This window comes from Artemia franciscana, chromosome 13 (assembly GCF_032884065.1).
Source record: "Artemia franciscana chromosome 13, ASM3288406v1, whole genome shotgun sequence".
Classification (NCBI taxonomy): domain Eukaryota; kingdom Metazoa; phylum Arthropoda; class Branchiopoda; order Anostraca; family Artemiidae; genus Artemia; species Artemia franciscana.
In genome coordinates, this window is record NC_088875.1 from 47,421,168 (window position 1) to 47,443,786 (window position 22,619).

Sequence of the window (22,619 nt, forward strand, 5' to 3'; positions counted from 1 at the left end):
TAAGATTAGTAATAAGGATAACAGATTATATTTACCTATTAATTTCACTTGTAAGCAGATTGAAGATATTAATTTACCAGAAATTTTAAATCAGCGGCATGTGAAACAGGCCCTTCCTAGTAATTTGAATTATAATGATAGTCCAGTTTTAACTTATAAATTTTCAAAAACTATGGGGCAAATTATTTTTAATTATAATTTAATACTAAAAAGATTAGATAGTGATATAAATTGGAAACCGGTTTTTAATTGTAAGCAACTTGGCCCATTTGTAAATCCTACTTACAAACATGTTATAACAGGGGACTTGTCAATAATAAAGCAAGATGATCTTCAAATCATAATGAATAAAGGGGCTAATTTCCGTCTGTCTCATCATCTGAAACCATCGAGTGTTCTTGATGGCTTGGAAAATGATTTTGATTTATTTATTGATAAGTGGTGTAAAAAAGAGAATAAAAATAAAGAGAGTTTTCAAAGTTGGAAGAATTTAATTATTAGTAGAATAAGAAATAAAATGTATTCTAACTTAAAAAATAGTAACACTAAATCATTATTTTATAATGCGAAGATTAAACAAGCAACTGCTAATCTAAAGAATGAATTTGTAATTGTGCCAGTGGATAAAGCTAATAATAATTTTGCCATAATTTGTCAGAAGCTGTATTGTGATATCTTAAAAAGGGAGTTATGCACAACTAATGTTTACGAAAATGTAAATATAGAGGATGAGAATTTAATTGAAAAGACCGAAGAAATACTTTTTAAAAAATTTTAATATTAAAATAAATGACAATGATAAAAAGTTCCCTTTCCTATATTGGACCGTAACATTTCATAAGAATCTCCCTAAACCACGGTTTATTGCTGGAGCAGCTAAATGTCCAACCCGTATTGCTGCTACTGACCTCTCTTTAATTTTAAAGGGAATTGTAAATAAACTTAAAACCTATTATTCTGGTATTAAAAAATTTTCGAATTTTAATCCATATTGGAGTGTTAATAATTCACTGCAGGTGATAGATTTTTTGACAATGGTTTAAGCTAAAAGAATTGAGTCTTTCGATTTTGCGACAATGTATACTAATTTATCACTTAATGTAGTGTTTGATAATTTAAAGACTGTTATCAAGAAATCTTTCCTCTTATCTAGTAAAAGGTTCTTAAAAATAGACACTTTTAATAAAAAAACTATATGGACAAATTGCTTTAATACTACAGTTAACTTGAGATGTTACAGCTTGGATATGATTTTTGAGTTATTAGAATTTGTTTTATACAATACTTATATAATATTTTGGGGTGATTTGTACAAGCAAATTGTGGGAATTCCCATGGGGGGGAATGCCAGCCCATTTATAGCTGACTTGTTTTCAAGTCAACTAGAATATAAATATATGATGGATAAGAATAATCCAATTAATTTAAAACATGTTTTGTCCAATAATAAAAGATATTTAGATGATATTTTGGTCTTAAATTATAAGGATTTCATTGATATTTCTAAAAATATATATCCATCAGAGCTTATTCTTGAGCCTAGTCATGGCGCTGGTCGTGAAGATCATTTCTTAGATTTAAATATTAATATTTGTGTTAATAATAAATTAAGTTTTAAAATGTATAATAAAACGGATGATTTTGATTTTGAAGTGATTAGTTTCCCATTCCCTGAAAGTAATATACACTCAAATATCACATATTCAGCGTTTTTCTCACAGTTACTTCGTTATGCAAGGATTTGTAGTAATTATATTGATTTTAAAAATAGATGTAAAATCTTAAGCCAAAAATTGATATCAAGAGGTTTTTCTGCAAAAAAAATTAACTTGGCAATTTAAAAAATTTAGTTTTCATTATAACGAACTTTTAAATAAATATCAAAAGAATTATCTAGAAATACTTAAAGAAATTTTCAACTAATTTCGGAGGTTCGAGAAATGTTGTCGCAGCGCCATTTATTTTGAATTGTGTTTCTAATTGTTGCTAAAAAGAGGGATATGTTAACAGGATAAGCTTGTTTTGGTTTTACTTGGTTGTTTTACATTTCCTTTTTTTTTTCTTTCATAGGCATGTATTTTGGGGGTGATGCCTGACACGGGGATGCCATGGATATTCTGTGGTAGCCACAACACTGTGCTGGGTAGAGAATTTAAAGTGGCGAAACCCTATATAGGCCAGTGTATTCTCCTGATGAGCCCTTGTGTTGAGTTGTTGCCTCTGAATTATTTGTCTATATTATTTTTTCTATTGTTTGGTAAATGACGACTTATACTTATTGACGACATAACTGCCTGTCAATGGATTATTCTTTATGGTTGATTGTGTATGGCTATGCTGTTTGACCCCTGTGATTGTATGGATAAGTAGGGATAAGGCCTCATTCAAGTGCTGGTCTATATTAATAACTAATTTAGGAAAATAGTCTTCCTTTTCTCCTTCTGTCACTTTTTTTTGTGTTTGTGCTGTTGCATTGGCGATTTCTCTTTTCATGATATACTTGGTCTTCTTGTTCAATATTCGCGCAAATTTTCAGTTGGTTCCCTTTAAGCTGTTAATTTATATTCTTTGCCCGAGATATTGCCTGAGATATACCTGAGATATTGCAGATACGCTCTCTTGACAACCTGGATGCACATAGTGCCGTTCGATTTAGTTCAACAACCCTTTCAGCATTTCTTGGGAAATTCAAATTGCCGATACTCTTTTCAACAATCCCCGTTAATACCCCCCTTAACATTCTCTGAAAATTTTAGCCTAATTTCCTTAGCTGCTGCTGAATTATTTCAAATACGGTTTTCTGACAACTTGGATGAATTTAATACGTTGTGCAAATATGGTATCAATAATAAAACCTTGAATGATCATATTTTCTTAAACAGAGACTAGGGGAAATTTTCCCTTAATGCGCTAAACACAAATTTAATTAAAACGGATCTTACAAAATATTGTTAAAAAACCAATAGACATTGATTCAGAACCAGTTACAAAAAGACCTTCGAGGTAAGCTGCCAAAAAGGCAGGATTTGCAATAAAAACATGTTTAAATTATTCATTTTTAATTTCAATGAATTGCCTTGTTTCACCTCACTTGGTTTATCAGTCCTGGTTGAACATGCTGACGTAAAGATGCTTGAACTATTGTAAAAATTTCGTTTAGTTTTATTGGTTGTATGTTGTTGTGTTTTTTCCTTTTATGTACTTGTGTTTTGGTGAAGACAGCCCTTCGATATAGGGCTGAAATATCCATTCAAATTAGAATTCCACTGCGTTACAAAAATAATTCCCTATTGTTCTTCTTGTTTTGATATTGGTGATGGAAATGCAGTGTGGTCTTCGTCGCTATTTATGAAGACTCTTTCTCGCTAGTAAAATATCCAACAGGCTCACTCCTTTTTAATGATTAATTCACATCGTTGTATTCAATATATTTCACTAATGCATTTATTCCGTCTTGTAATATTTTTATATGCATTATATTCACTTTTGCTCCAAAGTGTAACTGTTCTTCCGACTTGAATTTGCTTAGTGCTATTACCTATCCGGTAAACATCTCGTCCATCATAGGCTTACTGACAACCCCTTGTAATTGCAACATTCTACTGCTGCGTTAGGCACTCTAGGTTTCCTTTCATCGTTGCTAGTGCCTTCAATATCCGATATCGTAAAAGCATCCATTACTGAAGAATAAGCCAAGAAGGATATCCTAAATGTTGACGCATTGAACTCTTTTTCAGTTTTGAGGTGAGTTTACTCTAAGATCTAACATGCCATGTATCGTTGACCTTCAAAACCAGCTTTCGCCCGATTATAAAGATCCCCCGGAACCAAAACAAGTCACGTAAGATTACATCGTCTTCACCTGTAAATATTTGGCTATGATTAGTTTGGACAATATCTCTACTTGGGAGGGGTCCTGAAGGTTTTTCCTTACACCCTTAGGTTTTTAAACAATAAAAAACATTCTCTATTATGCAACAAACACCTGCATCTTGAAGAAAAGTGATAATACCTGCGTCTTGAGGAAATCGCCGTTAATCCTCTTCATTCTCTTGAACCATTACGGAAGAAAAGAGTAGCGGCTATGTGTGCTTTTAGAAGCAGTGAGCCCTCACTACTACCGCAGGGGTGAGCATATTGATTTGCATTTATTCTGAACAACACAATTTTTAATTCACGTGTTCTACAAGGCAATTAGCTGCGCGTTTACTGCACTCAAAAATGCTTATAGCATAGCATTATAGATGTTTGGAGTAAAGAATGTGGTAGAGCTAAGAAGGGGTATCCCTTCTCGTGTGCGGAATAATTTATCCTCGTATAAAGTTTTAATGTCGCTCTTTTACTTTCATTTAAAAAACGTATTATGTTTAATATTAATCAAGGAGGATACATTAGGTTTAACTGAAATTCTATCAGAAACTTCTCAAACATACCAGTAATAATACGTATACATTTGGGGACTCAAACCTACGCGAAGAATTTGCGTGTGTTCAAACAGTTCGTGGTAACGAACTGTAGTAAGGAGCGACCCGTCTCAATAGTAACCGAAACCCTAAAAAACGGAATTTTTGTAACAGTAGTTTCATTAAGTTTAGAATTACCCATCAAAAGTTAAGAGCCTGAGAAAATTTGCCTTATTTTAGAAAATAGGGGGAAACACCCCTTAAAAGTCATAGAATGTTAACGAAAATCACACCATTAGATTCAGCGTATTAGAGAACCCTTTGATAGAAGTTTCAAACGCCTATCTACAAAAAACTGGAATTTTGCATTTTTTGCCGCAAGACAGATCACGGATGCGTGTTTATTTGTTTTTTTTTTTTTTTGTTGTTGTTTTTTTTTCAGGGGTGATCGTATCGACCCAGTGTTCCTAGAATGTGGTGACAGGGCTCATTTTAACGGAAATTAAAAGTTCTAGTGCCCTTTTTAAGTGACCAAAAAATCGGAGGACATCTAGGCCCCCTCCCACGATCATTTTTTCCCAAAGTCACCGGATCAAAATTCTGAGATAACCATTTTACTCAGCATAGTCGAAAAACCTAATAACTATGCCTTTAGGGACGAATTACTCCCCCACAGTACCCGTGGGAGGGGCTGCAATTACAAACTTTGACCAGTGTTTGCATATAGTAATAGTTATTGGGAAGTGTACAGACGCTTTCAGGGGGATTTTTTGGATGTGGGGGAGGGGTTGAAGGGAGTGGGTTATGCGGGGGGAACTTTTCATGGAGAAATTTGTAATGGGGGAAGAGAATTTCCATGAAGGGGGCGCAGGATTTTTAAGCCTTCTTCTCAAAGAACAATGAAAAAGTAAATATGAAACGTTTTTTCAACTGAAAGTAAGGAGCAGCATTAAAACTTTAAACGAACAGAAATTATAATTGCATTAACATATGAGGGGTTCTCCTCTTCCTAATACCTCGCGCTTTACGCTAAAGTAATTTTATTAATTTCAACTATTTATTCTACGGCCTATTTATTCTAACTATTTATTCTTGATTCAGGAGTCATTCTTAAGGAATTAGGATAAAATTTAAGCTTTTGTAAAGAGCAAGGTATTAACGAGAGGGTGAATCTCCTCATATACGTAATAAAAACATACCAATTTAGAAGTTCGTTACGTAAATTAATTCGTAAGTTACGTATATTTTTACTAATAAAAACGTTCGTAAAAAATTAAAAGTTCTAGTTGCCCTTTTAAATAACCAAAAAATTGGAGGGTAACTAGGCCTACTCCCCCGCTCCTTTTTTCTCAAAATAGTCCGACCAAAACTATGAAAAAGCCATTTAGCCATAAAAATAAATATATGCTAATTTTGTTTTAATTATTCATGTGCGGAGAGCCAAAATCAAAACATGCATTGATTCAAAAATGTTCAGAAATTAAATTAAAAAAAAGTTTTTTTTTTACTGAAAGTAAGGAGCGATGTTAAAATTTAAAACGAACAGAAATTATTCCGTATATGAAGGGGCTGTTCCCCCCTCAACGCCCAGCTGTTTACGCTAAAGTTTTTTATTGTTTTAAGAAGTAGAGTTGAGAGAAAGATTCAAACTTTAGCGTAAAGAACGGGGCGTTGAGAGCATTGAGCCTTTCATATACGGAGTAATTTCTGTTCGTTTTAAGTTTTAATATCGCTCCTTACTTACACTTAAAAAAAAACTTGTTTTTTTTATTGATTCAAGTTAAAGTTTAAGAGAGGTAGAAAGTAAAACTTATATTTAATGCCCTATTTTAACAAAAAATCATATTGATTTCTTAGTTTTATTGCCCAATTTAGACAAAAATACTTATTGCCTACATTTAAGAAAAATAAAATGAACAAAACGATTTCTTTCATACAAAGCACCTTGGATGAAAGTAAAGACCAAAATTAAAACTTAAAATGAACAAAAATTATTGTTTTGCAGTTTTAGCAGTAAAATTAGCTCAAATAAACCGAATTTATAATATTTGCTTATATTTGAAGTACTTGGAAAAGCTACCAGTTTTTTGAAAACAGAGCTTTTTCGAATTTGTTAGAGATTTTAAATTACAAATTAATAGTTATGGATATTATACCCAGTAAAAGACTATTGAGAGCCTTGTAAATTAGTTTTTCTTTTCCACATCCTACTTAAAGATTTTCTGTTCCTGAAAACTTTCTGTTTTAGGGTCTTTTAATTCTATTAAGGATTCCTTTTGTCCACTGTGAAGTAGGTTCCGTTCGGGGTCTTTTTATATAAACCTGTCTTAAGAATGTTTTTTTAATGTTTTTCATAACCCTTTTCTAATGCATATGTTTTTTTCTTATAGCCTGCTAAACAACAATCATGTAAACCACTTAAAGAATGGAGTATTCAATGGTCTAACTGGATTAAAGTACTTGTAAGTATTCCTACATAGTTAGCTAGCCTCGTTATTAGCTAAATAATTTTATAATTTCATTTTCTTATATAATTCAATATTTGGTTCAATACAATACGAGGGTGAGGCCTCGGGGACTAATTCTCCCCTCCCATGAAGATACTTTAGCAGAAATGTTCTAAAATATCTGAAGAGAATGCCTATAGACCGTGCATTCAATAGCTGTCCATAGATTTAAAGAGTGAAAAGACGATGTGGCAGGGCTTACGTTTTCTCATTAGAAGCTAAAACAGGGAATGCTCTTCCATTTGTTTCTGAACTAACCGACCATTAGTTACGAGTTAACTAATTTCTACAAGTGGTTCAATAGTTTGCGCTAGGGTTCCCTTAGCCCAAAGAATAAATGATATAAGTTTTAAGCTGTTCAGAAAATAAGAGGCCCTTTTCAGGTACCATTTTGGGTAAGACAATAGTCTTTTAATCTTCTTTTGTCTATTGGGGTCAATTTGGTCCAAGGAGTCAAGGATATAGCTTCCAAACCGATGGGCAAAAAAACTGTTGTATTTTTTCGGGCCTTTGTCACGAATCGAAAATATTTTTATAATATTAGGGCCCCCTTTATTTTGGGACTACAGACGAAAGTGCTATAAAACCTAGCTATGATCAATGGCAATTTGCATAAATCATACCCCTGTCCCCGGGGCCAGTTTAGTCCTGCCAATCCCGAGTCCTATTTGCTTTAAAAATAGGCAGTAGAACTTTCTGTTGCAACTGAATCAGCCCCTCCTAGGTTTCTACAGTAACGCCTGTCATGTAAAGTTGCCAGAAAAAATATTTTATGAGAGACACATTGCTCTTTACTAGTCAATTGTGGTATCAATGCTAAACTAAATCAATACGGTGAATATGGCTACGTCCAAAAGAATAGAGGTAGAGAGTGAGAGAGATATAGAAAGATAGAAACAGATGGAGAGAGAAAGAGATAGAAACAGATATAGAGAGAAAAAAAAGAGAGAGAGAGAGAGAGATTAATAGAATTCTATTTTATGCACCCATCCAGAAACTTCCAGCTATAGTAAGTAAAATTTCATCGTAGTTCAATTGCTTTTCTAAATGCGGATCCCGATCAGAAACCTAAAATATGCATTTTGTCTTTGTTACTAATATGTATTATGAACTTTTTTCACGGAACTGTTCTAATTATTCTATTATTGGCTCAATCCATTTTTTTTATCAATTAATTTTTATGAATTATTTTTGTCAGTTAAATATACAATAGTGAAATTTTACATTTTTTTTTATATTTTATATCTTTTTTCTAGGTACCTATACAAAAATCGTATAAAAGAAATCGATTCAGATGCTTTGCATCCCTTGGAAAACCTGGAACAATTGTAAGAAACTTTTTATTTCATTTTTCAAATAAGAATCCAAATGGCTTGTAATTGTATCCTATGCATACATTGATATTATAGGAATAAGATACAGCAGGCGGTGCTGAAAACACTTGAGGGACCTGAGACTTGGGCCCTGCAAAATGCAGGGCCCAAGTCTTGTTAGCACCAATTTGTAAGCAATAAGATATAATAAGAATAACTGCAAATAAAACTACAAAAAATATGTTTTGAAAGATAAAACACAATTAACATTTTATTATTAGTCTAAATCCGTTTGACGTCAGGTAATATCAGTTTAAAAGAAACTTGTATAAAAATTATATTATATTAAAAAATATAACATTATTCGAAAGGATGTAAGCATTAACGTACACATTATCTCTGTGCTGGTAAGCAATGAAGAGCAGACTTAATGTTAACCATATGATATGTGCTTCATTCACATGTGCCAATGAGCATTAGGAATTCCTAACAGAGTAAAATAGTAGTATGCTAACTAAACTCTCTGGGCTCTACACAATTGCATCTAAATTATAACACTTAGGGATCCAACAAAGCCTATTGTTCTAATTGCACAGCCATTGTGTTTCAGGAATCGTTCTTGAAGAATTCGGACAAAAAATCAAAACTTCAGCGTAAAGAGCAATGTCTTGTGGAAAGGGAAACTCCTCTTATATACATCATAATTTGTGTTCGCTTTAAGTTTTGATGTTGCTCCTTGCTTTCAGTTGAAAAAAACTTATTTTTATTATTTTAATTTCTCATAGTTTTTAAATAATACCAGGAAATCCGGCTATCTCTCCATGAAGAATTCCGATAATTGTATATTCCGGCAATTTTGGTAATTCTGGTAATTGTGGTTGTAAAAATTCTGGGAATTATGGAGTCCAATATCACAAGTCATTGGAGTCATTGGAGTCAACATTTTATTATTAGTCTAAATCCGTTTGACGTCAGGTAATATCACTTTAAAAGAAAACTTATATAAAAATTATATTATATAAAAATTATATTAAAAAACATAACATTATTCGAAAGGATGTAAGCATTAAGGTACACATTATCTCTGTGCTGGGAAGCAATGAAGAGCAGATTTAATGTTAACCATATGATATGTGCTTCATTCACATGTGCAAATGAGCATTAGAAATTCCTAACAGAGTAAAATAGTAGTATGCTAACTAAACTCTCTTGACTCTACACAAAATCCACATTATTTGCATCTAAATTATAACACTTTGGGATCCAACAAAGCCTATTGTTCTAACTACACAGTCATTGTGTTTCAGGGATCGTTCTTGAAGAATTCGGACAAAAATTCAAAACTTCAGCGTAAAGAGCAATGTCTTGTGGAAAGGGAAACTCCTCTTATATACATCATAAATTGTGTTCACTTTAAGTTTTGATGTTGCTCCATGCTTTCAGTTGAAAAAACTTATTTTCTCCATGAAGAAATCCGATAATTGTGTATTCCGGCAATTTTGGTAATTCCTGTAATTATGGTTGTAAAAATTCAGGTAATTCTGGGGTCCAATATCACAAGTCATTGGAGTCAATTTTTGGAGCCCAATTGGATACATTGCACTGTAGATAAACCATTCAAACCACTGGTAATACTGGTAAAAGCCACTGGTAATACTGGTAAGAGCCACCGATAATATTGATTATACTGGTAATACTAGTAAAGGTCATTGATATTACGGGTAATACCGGTAAAAGCCACTGGTAATACTGGTAAAAGCCACTGGTAATACTGGTAAAGACCACGGGCAATACTGGTTAAAGCCACTGGTAATACTGGTAAAACCCACTAGTAATACTGTTAAAAGACACTGATAATATTGGTAAAAGCCACTGGTAATGCTGGTAAAAGCCACTGGTAATACTTGTAAAAGCCACTGGTAATACTTGTAAAAGCCACTGGTAATACTGATAAAACCACGGGTAATACTGGTTAAAGCCACTGGTAATGCTGGTAAAACCCACTGGTAATACTGATAAAAGACACTGATAATACTGGTAAAAGTCACTGGTAGTACTGGTAAAAGCCACCAATAAAGGGAAAATACTCTTAAAAGGCAGTGGTAATACTGGAAAAAGCCACTACTGTTGACTGGCTTTGTATACATGCTTAGACTTGGGTCTTCCCGTACCGGTTGGCGCATGAATTGATAACGGTGCTTCTTCATAATGACCCGTTCAGTGCTTTTGACCAAAGATCTACTACACAAAACATAACAGGGAAGGGAATCGGTCTTCAACGATTTGCACCGTGCAACCCGAATAACGTCGTCGACTGTTTTTAATTTTATCTGAAACAAGTGGCTGTTTTGTCTTTTCTTGGATAAAGTCATTGCGAATCTCGTACCGGTCAATATCAAGGATGTATCTGCAATAACCATTTTCAAAATCTCTGGATGCAGTTTTCAAGCTGCTTTGACAATGCTCAAGATTCGGATTGTTCACAATTTGTATGACTGAACACTAAGCTGAAAGTGAGGGTGTCGCCAAGCAAGTATGGTTTTGTGCATTTTTTTCTGTTTTTTTTTTCCCGAGCGCGTCCTAAAACAGTCCCAGCATCTTCTGGTTGAATCAAGTGTTCTGGTTGAACTTCGCTGAGGTAAGGATGCTGGGACTGTTTTGAAAAATTTTTCATTTTAGTTTTATTTATTTTATCCTGTTCTGAGTTTTATATATTATTATATATTTTTATATAAAATGTTATGAGTATTATATATAATATATTATGAGTTTTTATATATTTTTGTATTGCTGAAGACAGCCCTTGGACAAAGGGCCGAAATATTCATTCTAATTTGTTTCCCACTGTCTTGAGAAATTCCCTATTGTTCTTCTTGTTTTTGGTGTTTGTACCTGATCATCTTATACATACTCTGCCCCTCCAGCAGAAAAGTAAAATTCGAGTAAATAAATAATTAATTGTAACAACTATGGTTAAATTGGTTTGTAGAAATAATCAATTAACTCTAACTGATCATTATATTGGATTTAAATAAGTAAGCTTTTGATACCCCTTTAGGAGGGAGGAGCAAAGCCTTGTCTTCAAGCAAGATAAATTATTCTGAATGAGTTTGACATCATTCACGCATGTTGACAATAAAAGTGACAAATTGAAAATATATTTTTTTTAATTTCCAATTTTAGAACTGAGTTGTTATTTGGCTTTTTGAACCGGTAATTTCCGGTTGAACCGGAAATTTGAACCGGTTCTGAACTGAAAATTATAAAGGTTATGCTTCATGCATAATTTTTCATTACTCCCGAGTAACTCTGTCCAGCTACCATTATCACTTTCATCCAGAGGTGACATTGGGTCAGGGGTAGGCACATGCCCACCCCAGATTTTCCAGGGGGGCCAAGCTTCAACCACAAAGGGCCCTTTGCCGGCCATAATAATCCATTATGTCCAACATAATCCATTCTGTACAATTGATTTGAAATTACTGCACGCATATTAACCAAAGAGCGTAATTACCTGACGACCCTTGGGGTAATTACGCTATTTGCTATTAATCATTGTAGACTTTGAATGTAGGTTAGATACATAATAAAATTATCGAGTTCTGTCAAATGCCCATTTCCTAGATGATTATATTAATATTATAAATTCTGAATGTTTACAGTAATTCCTCTAAGTTGACAGATTAAAATAGGTCAGTTCCTGTCAAATGTTTCGATGTTTATTTCCTTGTTTTAGCGAATATAAGCCACCGTTTTAGATTACTCGAGTCAGTTCATATTCTGTTTCTGTCCTTTTCTTATGTACATTTACTGTGTCATATGTGTAAATAAATATTTTTTATGCTCGACACATAAGCCTTATGAAAGTTAGAGACGCTTGACATCCTCTACTGGTCGAACCACAGATTGTAGGCCAACGCTACAATAAGACTCTGAAGACGAGAGCACAGAGAAGTAGAAGACTTTAATCATTAACCCTATTAACTTTTTTAGTTAGGTAAATATAAAAGTGATAATAGTCATTAGCATTAGAACTCATAAGATTACCAAGCATCTGAAACTATTTGCGACAACTTTGACGCCAGGAAAGAACTTCATACAACCTGGAAATCGGACTATTACTTTGGCGGATAAAATGAAGCAAGAGCACTCCGAGACTTTCGACCGTATACTAGCCGAATTTGACAGAAGGTTCACAGATAACTTGCCAGCGCCTCGCACACTCGAAGCCTTGGATCCAAGCTCGACAAAGTTTATGGACAAAGAGTTGCTCAAGCGTTTCTCTGCTCTTTACGGCGAGCTGGATATCGAAGACATTCTGCTCGAATCTCAAGCTGGTATTGCCAAGCGTTTCCTGCTCGATGAGGAGAAAAAACCGGAAAACTTCCTAGACATTGTCGATCATCTTCAGGCATTACCAGTGGCTTACTCATAAGTAATTAAAGTACTTTGTATTACTGCCACACTTCCTGTGACAACAGCAAGCAATGAGCGTTCGTTTTCTCGCTTAGAAATAGTGAAAAACTACCTGCGGTATGCAACAGGAGACGATTGTCTTAGTCACCTCCTTTTGATGTTTGTAGAGGAGGATATAATAAAAAAAATTAGACCACAACCAGCTTGTTGATGATTCTGCAAAGATGAAACCTCGGCGGTTCCCCTTGTTACCTTGAGTGTTATAATATTTTTTCTCTTGTTATGTTTTCCCTTTTTGTAAATATATTTGATCTGAAATAATTCTGCTGAAGGAAAACCGAGATTTTGTTTGCAACCCTTAGCGTGTTAATGAAGGTTACTTTCATCGACGTATTGTTTACTTAAATAAGAAAGGTTCTCGCTGAGGAACGTCAGCCTGTAGTCTGGTTGAATTTTCCACTTTCAGTTTAATCACTTAACCTTGTTGATTGTAATCTTCGATGTTAGAATTAATCTTAGAGGTCAGTGTGGCTGAGTTCCAAATTTGGTTACAGTACATTTCCAAGCAACACACGGGTGCTGAAAATGCGTTTTTACTTAGAATATTTGATCGATGTGCTGCTAAAACCCGCATTTTTTCTTAAGCGACACGAAGTGAGTCGGGGGGGGGGGGGGGGAAGATGGAGTTCATGCCCACCCCAAGTTTTGGTCCAAATGGCGCCTCTGCTTCCATCGACTAAATTTGATGTTGGTCAACCTCCTTACTCTAACTCAATAACCCAACTTCCAACCTCCTTACTCAAACTTAACTCAAACTTCCTTAAAGAAATTAAGCCAGATATCTTCGAGAACTGAACGAATGAGTGGTACCTGCTTTTTCCAAAAAGATCTGTTTTCTAAAAAAAATCTTTTTCCAAAGATCCTATCACCAAAGATCTGTTTCCGAAAATCATGCCCCATCTAGGACTGCAGCTTGTCACTTAGTCTAGTAAGTTACTCTCCCTTTCCCCCATCTGTATTGCTCATGCTTCAGATGTAAATAAAGAATGTTCATTTTTATGGCACTTGGTATTAACCAAGTGACATATAGCAGTCGCCAATTCTGTCGGTCTGTCTGTCGGTCTGTCTGTCGGTCTGTCTGTCGGTCTGTCTGTCGGTCCCGGTTTTGCTACTTTAGGCACTTCCAGGTAAGCTAGGACGATGAAATTTGGCAAGCGTATCAGGGACCGGACCAGATTAAATTAGAAATAGTCGTTTTCCCGATTTGACCATCTGGGGGGGAGTGGGGGCCCGGTTAATTCGCAAAAAATAGAAAAAATGAAGTATTTTTAACTTATCAGCGGGTATTTGGATCTTAATGAAATTTGATGTTTGGAATGATATTGTGTCTTAGAGCTCTTATTTTTAATCCCGACCGGATCTGATGACATTGGGGGGAGTTGGAGGGGGAAAACCTAAAGTCCCGGTTTTGCTACTTTAGGCACTTCCAGGTAAGCTAGGACGATGAAATTTGGCAAGCGTATCAGGGACCGGACCAGATTAAATTAGAAATAGTCGTTTTCCCGATTTGACCATCTGGGGGGGGGGAGAAGGGGCCGGTTAATTCGGAAAAATAGAAAAAATGAAGTATTTTTAACTTATGAGCGGGTGATTGGATCTTAATGAAATTTGATGTTTGGAATGATATTGTGTCTCAGAGCTCTTATTTTAAATCCCGACTGGGTCTGATGACATTGGGGGGAGTTGGAGGGGGGAAACCTAAAATCTTGGAAAACACTTAGAGTAGAGGGATCGGGATGAAACTTGATGGGAAAAATAAGCGCAAGTCCCAGATACATGATTGACATAATCGGAACTTATTTGCTCTCTTTGGGGTAGTTGGGAGGGGGGAAGTAAGTCTTAAAAATTAGAAAAATGAGGTATTTTCAACTTACGAACGGGTGATCGGATCTCAATGAAATTTGATGTTTAGAAGGATATCGTGTCTTAGAGCTCTTATTTTAAATCCCGACCGGATCTGGTGATGGGGGCGGGGAGTTGGGAGGGGGAAACCTAAAACTTGGAAAACACTTAGAGTGGAGGGATCGGGATGAAACATGGTGGGAAAAATAAACACAAGTCCTAGATAGATGATTGACATAAACGGAACGGATCCGCTCTCTTTTGGGTAGTTGGGGGGGGGGTTAATTCTGAAAAATTAGAAAAAATGAGGTATTTTTAACTTACGAATGGGTGATTGGATCTCCATGAAATTTGATTTTTAGAAGGATATCGTGGCTCAAAGCTCTTATTTTAAATCCTGACCGGATCTGGTGACATTGGGGGAAGTTTGGAGTGGGGAGACCTAAAATGATGGGAAACCCTTAGATTGGAAGGATTGGGATGAAACTTGGTTGGAAAAATAAGCAAAAGTCTTGCATACGTAATTTACATAATTGGAACGGATCCGCTCAATTGCGGGGGGGGGGTAATTCTGAAAAATAAGAAAAATAACGTATTTTTAACTTACGAAGGAGTGATCGGATCTTCATGAAACTTCATATTTAGAAGGACCTCGTAACTCTGATATCTTATTTTAAATCTCAACCGGATCAAACGTAATTGGGGGGGGCAGTTGGGGGGACCGGAAATCTTAGAAAATACTTAAAGCGGTGAGATCAGGATGAAACTGGATGGGAAGAATAGAAACCTGTCTAAGATACGTGACTGACATAACTGGACCGGATCTGCTCTCTTTGGTGGAATTGGGAGGGGGGAGGTAATTTTGAAAATTGAGGTATTTGTAACTTACGAAAGGGTGACCAGATCTTAATGAAATTTGATATTTAGAAGGATCTTGTGCTATAAAGTTTAACTTTAGGTTCTGACCTTCTCACAAGTGCCAAATGAGCTCTTGGCTCTTGGCTCTTCCGACCTCGTCCAAATGAGCTCTTGGCTCTTCCGACCTCGTACCATATGAGCTCTCGGCTCTTCCGACCTCGTCACAAGTGCCATATGAGCTCTTAGCTCTTGTTTAGATTACAAAAACAAACCAGCTCCACCGTAGTTTAAACCTTTCGCATCTTCCCTCTCCCCAGCAAGCCAGTGTTGTCGTGGGGTTCGTATGTAATGTAACTGTATGTGTGTATGTAAAACTTCTCAGTGATAGTTTATTTTTTTACGTCAAAAGTAGAATTTGACTCACTGAGCTTATATGCACTTTTTACATCAAATTTGTTCCTTTTCTATTTTTTTCCAATTTATTCAATTTCTCAGAGATTAAGACAATATTATTAGGATAGACAGTTGAATTTTCAGGGGGACTAAATACTGAGTTGGCTATTTCTTTTTTGTCGGATTGGTCTTTTTTTAAACTTTTATTGATTGAAAACTATTTCCATCCTTTTTTTATCATATTTTTGATGCATCAACGTTATAAAATATTATCTGATACTTTATTAAAACGTTGGTGCCAATGACGCACATAAATACTAAAATAACTCAACACCAAAAGAAACGGACTTTTTTTTTCAAAAATATGTCACATTGTATCATCCTATCGGTTTCATGATAATCTCTAACAATTATCAGTTTGACATTGGATATAACCTTAGTAACAAGTAGATGAGAGAATTACACAATCATTCTGTCTCAATGAACATGACAAAAAGTATTTGAATACCGAAAGTCAATAGTTTCCATAGTAATGTTTTACTCATGTTTTTTTTTGTGTGCGTGTGTAAGAAACAATATTTAATACAAAAATATCTTTTGCAAAACTGGGTATTGCATCTATCCATTGTAAAAACACTGAAAATGTTGTTCCCGGAATAGATTTGGCGGGTTTTTACTTTTCTTGTTTTTTTACCCCATAAAGGCATAATATTTATTCCAAGACACTTAGATGCCCTAACTTTATAAAAAAAAAACAGGAAAAATACCGTACATCGTCGATAGTTTTCAAAATAACATTTTAGTCTAATACAAAGAAGAAAAATAGCTTGGAAACTTACGTTTTAGGTTTTGGGCATTATTTCATTATGACAACATTTATGTGCTGCCACTCGTTAATTGAGTTTCCAAAATAGCATTTTGTGTTTTTTTTTCTTTCTTTGGTTTTAGTAGTGCTAAGGTTTGATGTTTACGAAAAATAATTCAAAACGCCAATGTTTCAGTTTTTAGACAGCTTTGTTGTAATTGACATTGTAACAACATTTTAAGTGTCGATATCTACCAGTATATTTTTTATAATAAGGCCTCACCCTTTTTCTCTTTTTTTCGGATTGTTAAGAGATGGTGTTAACCTAAAATAGCTTGAAAAACCCCACATTTTGTTTTTCGACAATGGTAATGCATTAGACACTACATTTTTTTTCTTAAATAGTATTATTCGCCGACAGTTATTCCAAGACAATACTTGGCGGTTTTATATTCTACTTTTTTCTTTTCTTTTTTTTTGAAAAGTTACAGAGAATACAGGCTATCTGGGATAAATTCAATGTCGGCTATTTTAGAGATCTCATCATTACAGTACAAAAAAAAACGAAATAAAAATATAAAAAATAACTCTAATATTTCCATGAAACCGCAAGCAGAGAAACATGGTGGTTGGGGTTTCCTGGAACCTTTCTAATTTACATTTTTTTTCAGATATTTGCATTTCAACAAAATCGAAAGTCTACCAAAAGGTGTTTTTAGATCTTTGAAGAAATTGAATAGATTGTAAGTTTGCACATTCCCTTTTCTATTTGTTTCAAATTTGGATGAAAATGTGGCAAGAAGGAAAAGACGAAATTTAGCCAGTTGTAACAGTTAGCTATTTCAGTCTCGCTTTCTTTATTTCACTCTCTTTCTTTATTTCTCTCTCTCTCCCTCAATTTAGTTCTCCTTCTTATTTTCTTTATCTCTATCTCTCCCTCTTTCTCCATATTTCTCTTTTGTTATTCCTGTCCCTTTCTCCTTCTCTCTCACTTTTAATCCACATATTGTTCGAATGTTAATGTCCATTTAAGATACTGTAACTTAATTGATTGTCACGCATCTGCTGGTTTAGAAAATAATGTGTTTTTTTCTGGAAGCTTGAATGGTATTTCTCTCCTTTTAAATGGCAGGATAAAAAAAAACTATAGTTTTCTGTAAAGCATAAAAGAAGTTCTAGTCTTTAACGGGATTTAAGGAGAGCGGCAGTCCAACGGTTGTTAATGATAAATTGTGTTCGTTATTGGTTTGACTTATTATAATCATCATTTTATTTATAACCCATCACTAAAAAATGGGTAGAAAGCCCAGAAAATACAGAGTAAAAATCAAGAACAAGAAACAAAAAAGAGACAACAGAAATAAAAACACACTTTCATAAAAACGAACAAGGGACAAACAGAAATGACCAAAGATGGGAAGACTTCTGGCATTCGGTAGTGAAATCACAAATACACTTCTCAATAACCCCAGCAGGGTTTAACAATCGACACTTTCTTTGTTGAAAAGAGTTACTTGTCCAAGTTGGAAGTTCCATTAAATAATTTGCAAATTTAAAGTAAAGGAGATGACCGTGCTTTCTCATACCGCAATTAAAGAAAGACCAATCAGGAGCGAGGAATGTAAGTGAGGAACTGTTAGGCTATTTTATAACTGAGAACGGTGAACTCTACGACACAAAACGTTTGGACCCTTGGAGGCATAAATTCCAATTTCTATTAGTCCCAGGTCTCAATTAATCTATCCAAAGTTGTTTAAGGGTGGTTTAGGTTTAACTTGTCAAAAAACTACTCCTGATTGTTTCAAAGCGTCACTATTGACTTTTCATAATAAAACAGTTTTTTTTGTTTTTTTTTTTAGTTCCAGAAAAAGACTACAACTTAGCATCAAGCAAATGAGATGTAATTAATTGTCATCAAATAGTTCGTGGTAATGAACTGTAGTAAGGAGCGGCCCAGCTCAATAGAAACCGAAACTCTAAAAAATGGGATGTTGATACCAATAGTTGCATCAAAAGAATCGCATTTTAATGCTGATTTTAAATATATAAGTTTCATCAAGATCAGTTATATCAAAACTTACGAGCCTGAGAAAATTTGCCTCATTTTAGAAAATAGGGGAAACACCCCCTTAAAGTCATACAATCTTAACGTAAATCACACCATCAGATTCAGCGTATCAGAGAACCTTATTATAGAAGTTTCAAGCTCCTATCTACAGAAATATGGAATTTCGCATTTTTTGCCAGAAGACAGATCACGGATGCGTGTTTATTTGTTTTTTTGTTTGTTTTTTTTCCCAGGGTCGATCGTATCGACTGAGTGGTCCTAGAATGTCGCGAGAGGGCTCATTCTAACGGAAATTAAAAGTTCTAGTGCCCTTTTTAAGTGACCAAAAACATTGAAAGGCACCTAAGCCCCCTCCCATGCTCATTTTTCCCCAAAAGTCACCGGATCAAAATTCTGAGATAGCCATTTTATTCGTCATAGTCAAAAAACCTAATAACTATGTCTTTAGGGACTACTTATTCCCCACAGTCCCTGTGGGAGGGGCTGCAAGTTACAAACTTTGACCTGTGTTTACATATAGTAATGGTAGCTGGGAAGTCTACAGACGTAGTCAGGGGGATTTTTTTGGTTTAGGGGGGAGAATTGAGGGGGGGGGGGGGGTTGGGGGTTCCATGAAGAAACTTCTCATGGGGGAAGAGAATTTCAATGAAGGGGGTGCAGGATTTTCTAGCATTATTTGAAAAAAACAATGAAAAATAAATATGAGAAGGTTTTTCTACTGAAAGTAAGGAGCAGCATTAAAACTTAAAACGAACAAAATTATTACGCATATAAAGGGTTTACCTCCTCGTTATACCTCACTCTTACGCTAAAGTATTTTTAGTAATTTCAACTATTTATTGTACGGCCTTTGTGATTCAGAGGTTATTCTTAAGGAATTGGGGCAAAATCTAAGCTTTAGTGTAAAGAGCGAGGTATCGACGAGGATTGAACCCCTAATGTACGCAATAAAAAAATGCGAATACAGAAGTTCGTTACGTAAGCTAATTCATAAGTTACGTATATTTTTTACCAATGAAAACATTTGTAAAAAATTAAAAGCTCTAGTTGCTTTTTTCAGTAATCAAAAACTTGGAGGGCAATGCAATCTAATATGCAAATTTCGTTTTCATTATTTATGTGCGGAGAGCCAAGATCAAAACATGCATTAATTCAAAAGCGTCCAGAAATTAAATAAAAAAACAAGGAGCAACATTAAAACTTAAAACGAACAGAAATTACTCCATATATGAAAGGGGCTTTTCCTCCTCAACGCCCCCCTCTTTACGCTAAAGTTTCTTACTGTTTTAAAAATAGAGTTAAGAGAAAGAGTCAAACTTTAGCGTGAAGAGCGAGGCGTTGAGGAGGAAAAGCCCCTTTCATATACGGAGTAATTTCTGTTCGTTTTAAGTTTTAATGTTGCTCCTTACTTTCATTTAAAAAAACTTGTTTTTTTTATTTAATTAAATAATAGATTCCTTGCAAAATATAGTATGTTTAGCGAAGTCAAGAATATAATTAGGGAAGAATATATTAGTGAAGAAGAATATTACAACATAAAAAAAAATTATAAAAAAACAAAAAAAACGCAATGCAATAGTAGGGCTTCTATAAAATTTTAGTGTTAAAGTGAACCGTGAAATTTAAAAAAAGTACAGATTAGGCAAAGCTTTTAAAAAATTGTATAGAAACGAGACAACTGTTTTTTAAATGTGATTTTTCCCCTAAAGAAATATTTGTCAACGGAAAAGTAAAAAAAGATGATTAACTGAATTTTAAGAACATCAAAGCACAAAAAAAAGAAAATCACCAAACCTCATGTGAAAATTTTGAAACTTCCAAATTACAACGGATATAGCAAATAAATAAAAGAGTAAATAAATATAGAAAAGCAAAGAAATAAAAGACTAAATTGAACAGAAATTATTCTGTGTGGTTAATTGTAGAAATAAAAACTATTTTATTTAGCAAGACGTACAAGATAACAGCACTGTCTTTCAATGAAAAATCTGCAAGTGGCAAAATCTGCAGATTGCAGAAAAATCTGCAATCTGGGGTATTTTTTTCAGGGGGAGTTATTATAAGAAATAACTGAAAATAACATATCAAAAATTGTTTATATGAATTTTTGTTACATTTTTAAGGATCACTAAAAAAGTGGGGGGGTCCCCTAGATAAAGCCTTTGGTCTAAAAGAACAAATCTATTTTTTTTAGAAGAACAAAACGATGCAAAATCTGAAAAACAGTTTTTATAAAGCTCTTGTAATCGGGATTCCTTGCAAATGAGTTTTCTTTTATTATTATTATTATTTCTTCATGGTATCTGTTCTGGTAAGTTTTAAAAGCTAAATTCCGTTATTCCCTATTCTGCATAGGAGTTGTTTTTCCGAATCCCAAAAGAAGACAAGTACAGATTTAATAAGTACATTAAGTTTTAATGTCGCTCCTTACTTTCAGTTAAAAAAACTAGGTTTTTTAAATTTAATTTCTGAACGTTTTTGAATTAATGCATGTTTGATTTTGGCTCTCCGCACATAAATTATTAAAATGAAGTTTGCATACTAATTCACTTTTTGGTTAAATGGCTTTCTCTTAATTTTAATCAGACGATTTTGAGAAATAAGGGGTGGGGAAGGAGGTGTAGTTGCCCTCCAATTTTTCGGTTACTTAAAAAGGCAACTAGAACTTTTAATTTTTAACGAACGTTTTTATAAGTAAAAAATATACGTAACTTAAGAATTAACTTACGGAAAAAACTTTTATATTCTTATATTTTTATTATGTATATGAGGGGGTTTGTCCCTTTGTTAATACCTCGCTCTTTATACTAAATCTTAAGTTTTGTCCCAATTCTTTAAGAATGACCCCTGAATCAGAAAGGCCGTAGAATAAGTAGTTGAAATTACTAAAAATACTTTAGCATAAAGAGCGATGTATTTATCTCCTCCTAAATACCTCGCCCTTTATGCTAAAGTATTTTTAGAACCCCTCATATGCTTAATAATCTCTGTTCGTTTTAAGTTTTAATGCTACTCCTTATTTTCAATTGAAAAAACTTTTTCATGTTTATTTTTTCATTGTTTATTTTTATATTAATGCTAGAAAATCCTCCGCCATTTTCTTTGAGTTTCTCTTCCCCCATGACATATTCCTCCAAGGAAAGATACTCTCCCATAGCCCCCTCCCCTCAACACAACCCCGCAAACCAAAAGAATCCCCCTGAAAACGTCTGTACACTTCCCAATAACCATTACTGTATGTAAACATTGGTCAAAGTTTATAACTTGCAGCCCCTCCCCCAGGGACTCTGGGGGAGCAAGTCATTCCCGAAGACATAGTTACTATGGTTTTCGACTATGAGGAACAAAATGGCTATCTCAAAATTTTGATCTGTTGACTTTGGAAAAAAACTGAGCGTGGGAGGGGGCCTAGGTACCCTCCAGTTTTTTTGGTCACTTAGAAAGGGCACTAGAAATTTTAATTTCCATTAGAATGAGCCCTCTTGCGACATTATAGGACCACTTGGCCAATATGATGACCCCTGGGAAAAAGAAAAAAGAAAACAAAAAAACAAATAAATAAACACGCACCCGTGATCTGTCTTCTGGCAAAAAAATACAAAATTCCACATTTTTGTAAATAGGAGCTTCAAATTTTTTCTATAGGGTTCTTTTATATGCTGAATGCGATGGTGTGATTTTCGTTAAGATTCTATGACTTTTAGGGGATGTTTCTCCCTATTTTCCAAAATAAGGTAAATTTTCTCAGGCTCGTAACTTTTGATGACAGAGATTAAATTTGATGAAACTTATATATTTAAAATCAGCATGAAAATCCGATTCTTTTGATGTATCTTTTAGCATCAAAATTCCGATTTTTAGAGTTTCGTTTACTATTGAGCCGGGTCGCTCCTTACTACAGTTCGTTACCACGAACTGTTTGATTAAAACTGTTATAATACCAAGGAATCAAAC

At 34.4% G+C, this 22,619-nt stretch overlaps 1 protein-coding gene across 2 annotated transcripts in view; it reads left to right on the forward strand.

The window, feature by feature from the left end:
* The window catches only part of LOC136035020 (peroxidasin-like), a 326,937-nt gene that overhangs the window by 24,858 nt on the left and 279,460 nt on the right, over nt 1-22,619 (forward strand). For both annotated transcript variants that reach the window (XM_065716607.1, XM_065716606.1), the window contains exons 4-6: nt 6,794-6,865; nt 8,167-8,238; nt 17,269-17,340. In XM_065716607.1, the coding sequence (XP_065572679.1) occupies nt 6,794-6,865; nt 8,167-8,238; nt 17,269-17,340 (216 nt within the window). The remainder of the gene's footprint in view (nt 1-6,793; nt 6,866-8,166; nt 8,239-17,268; nt 17,341-22,619) is intronic.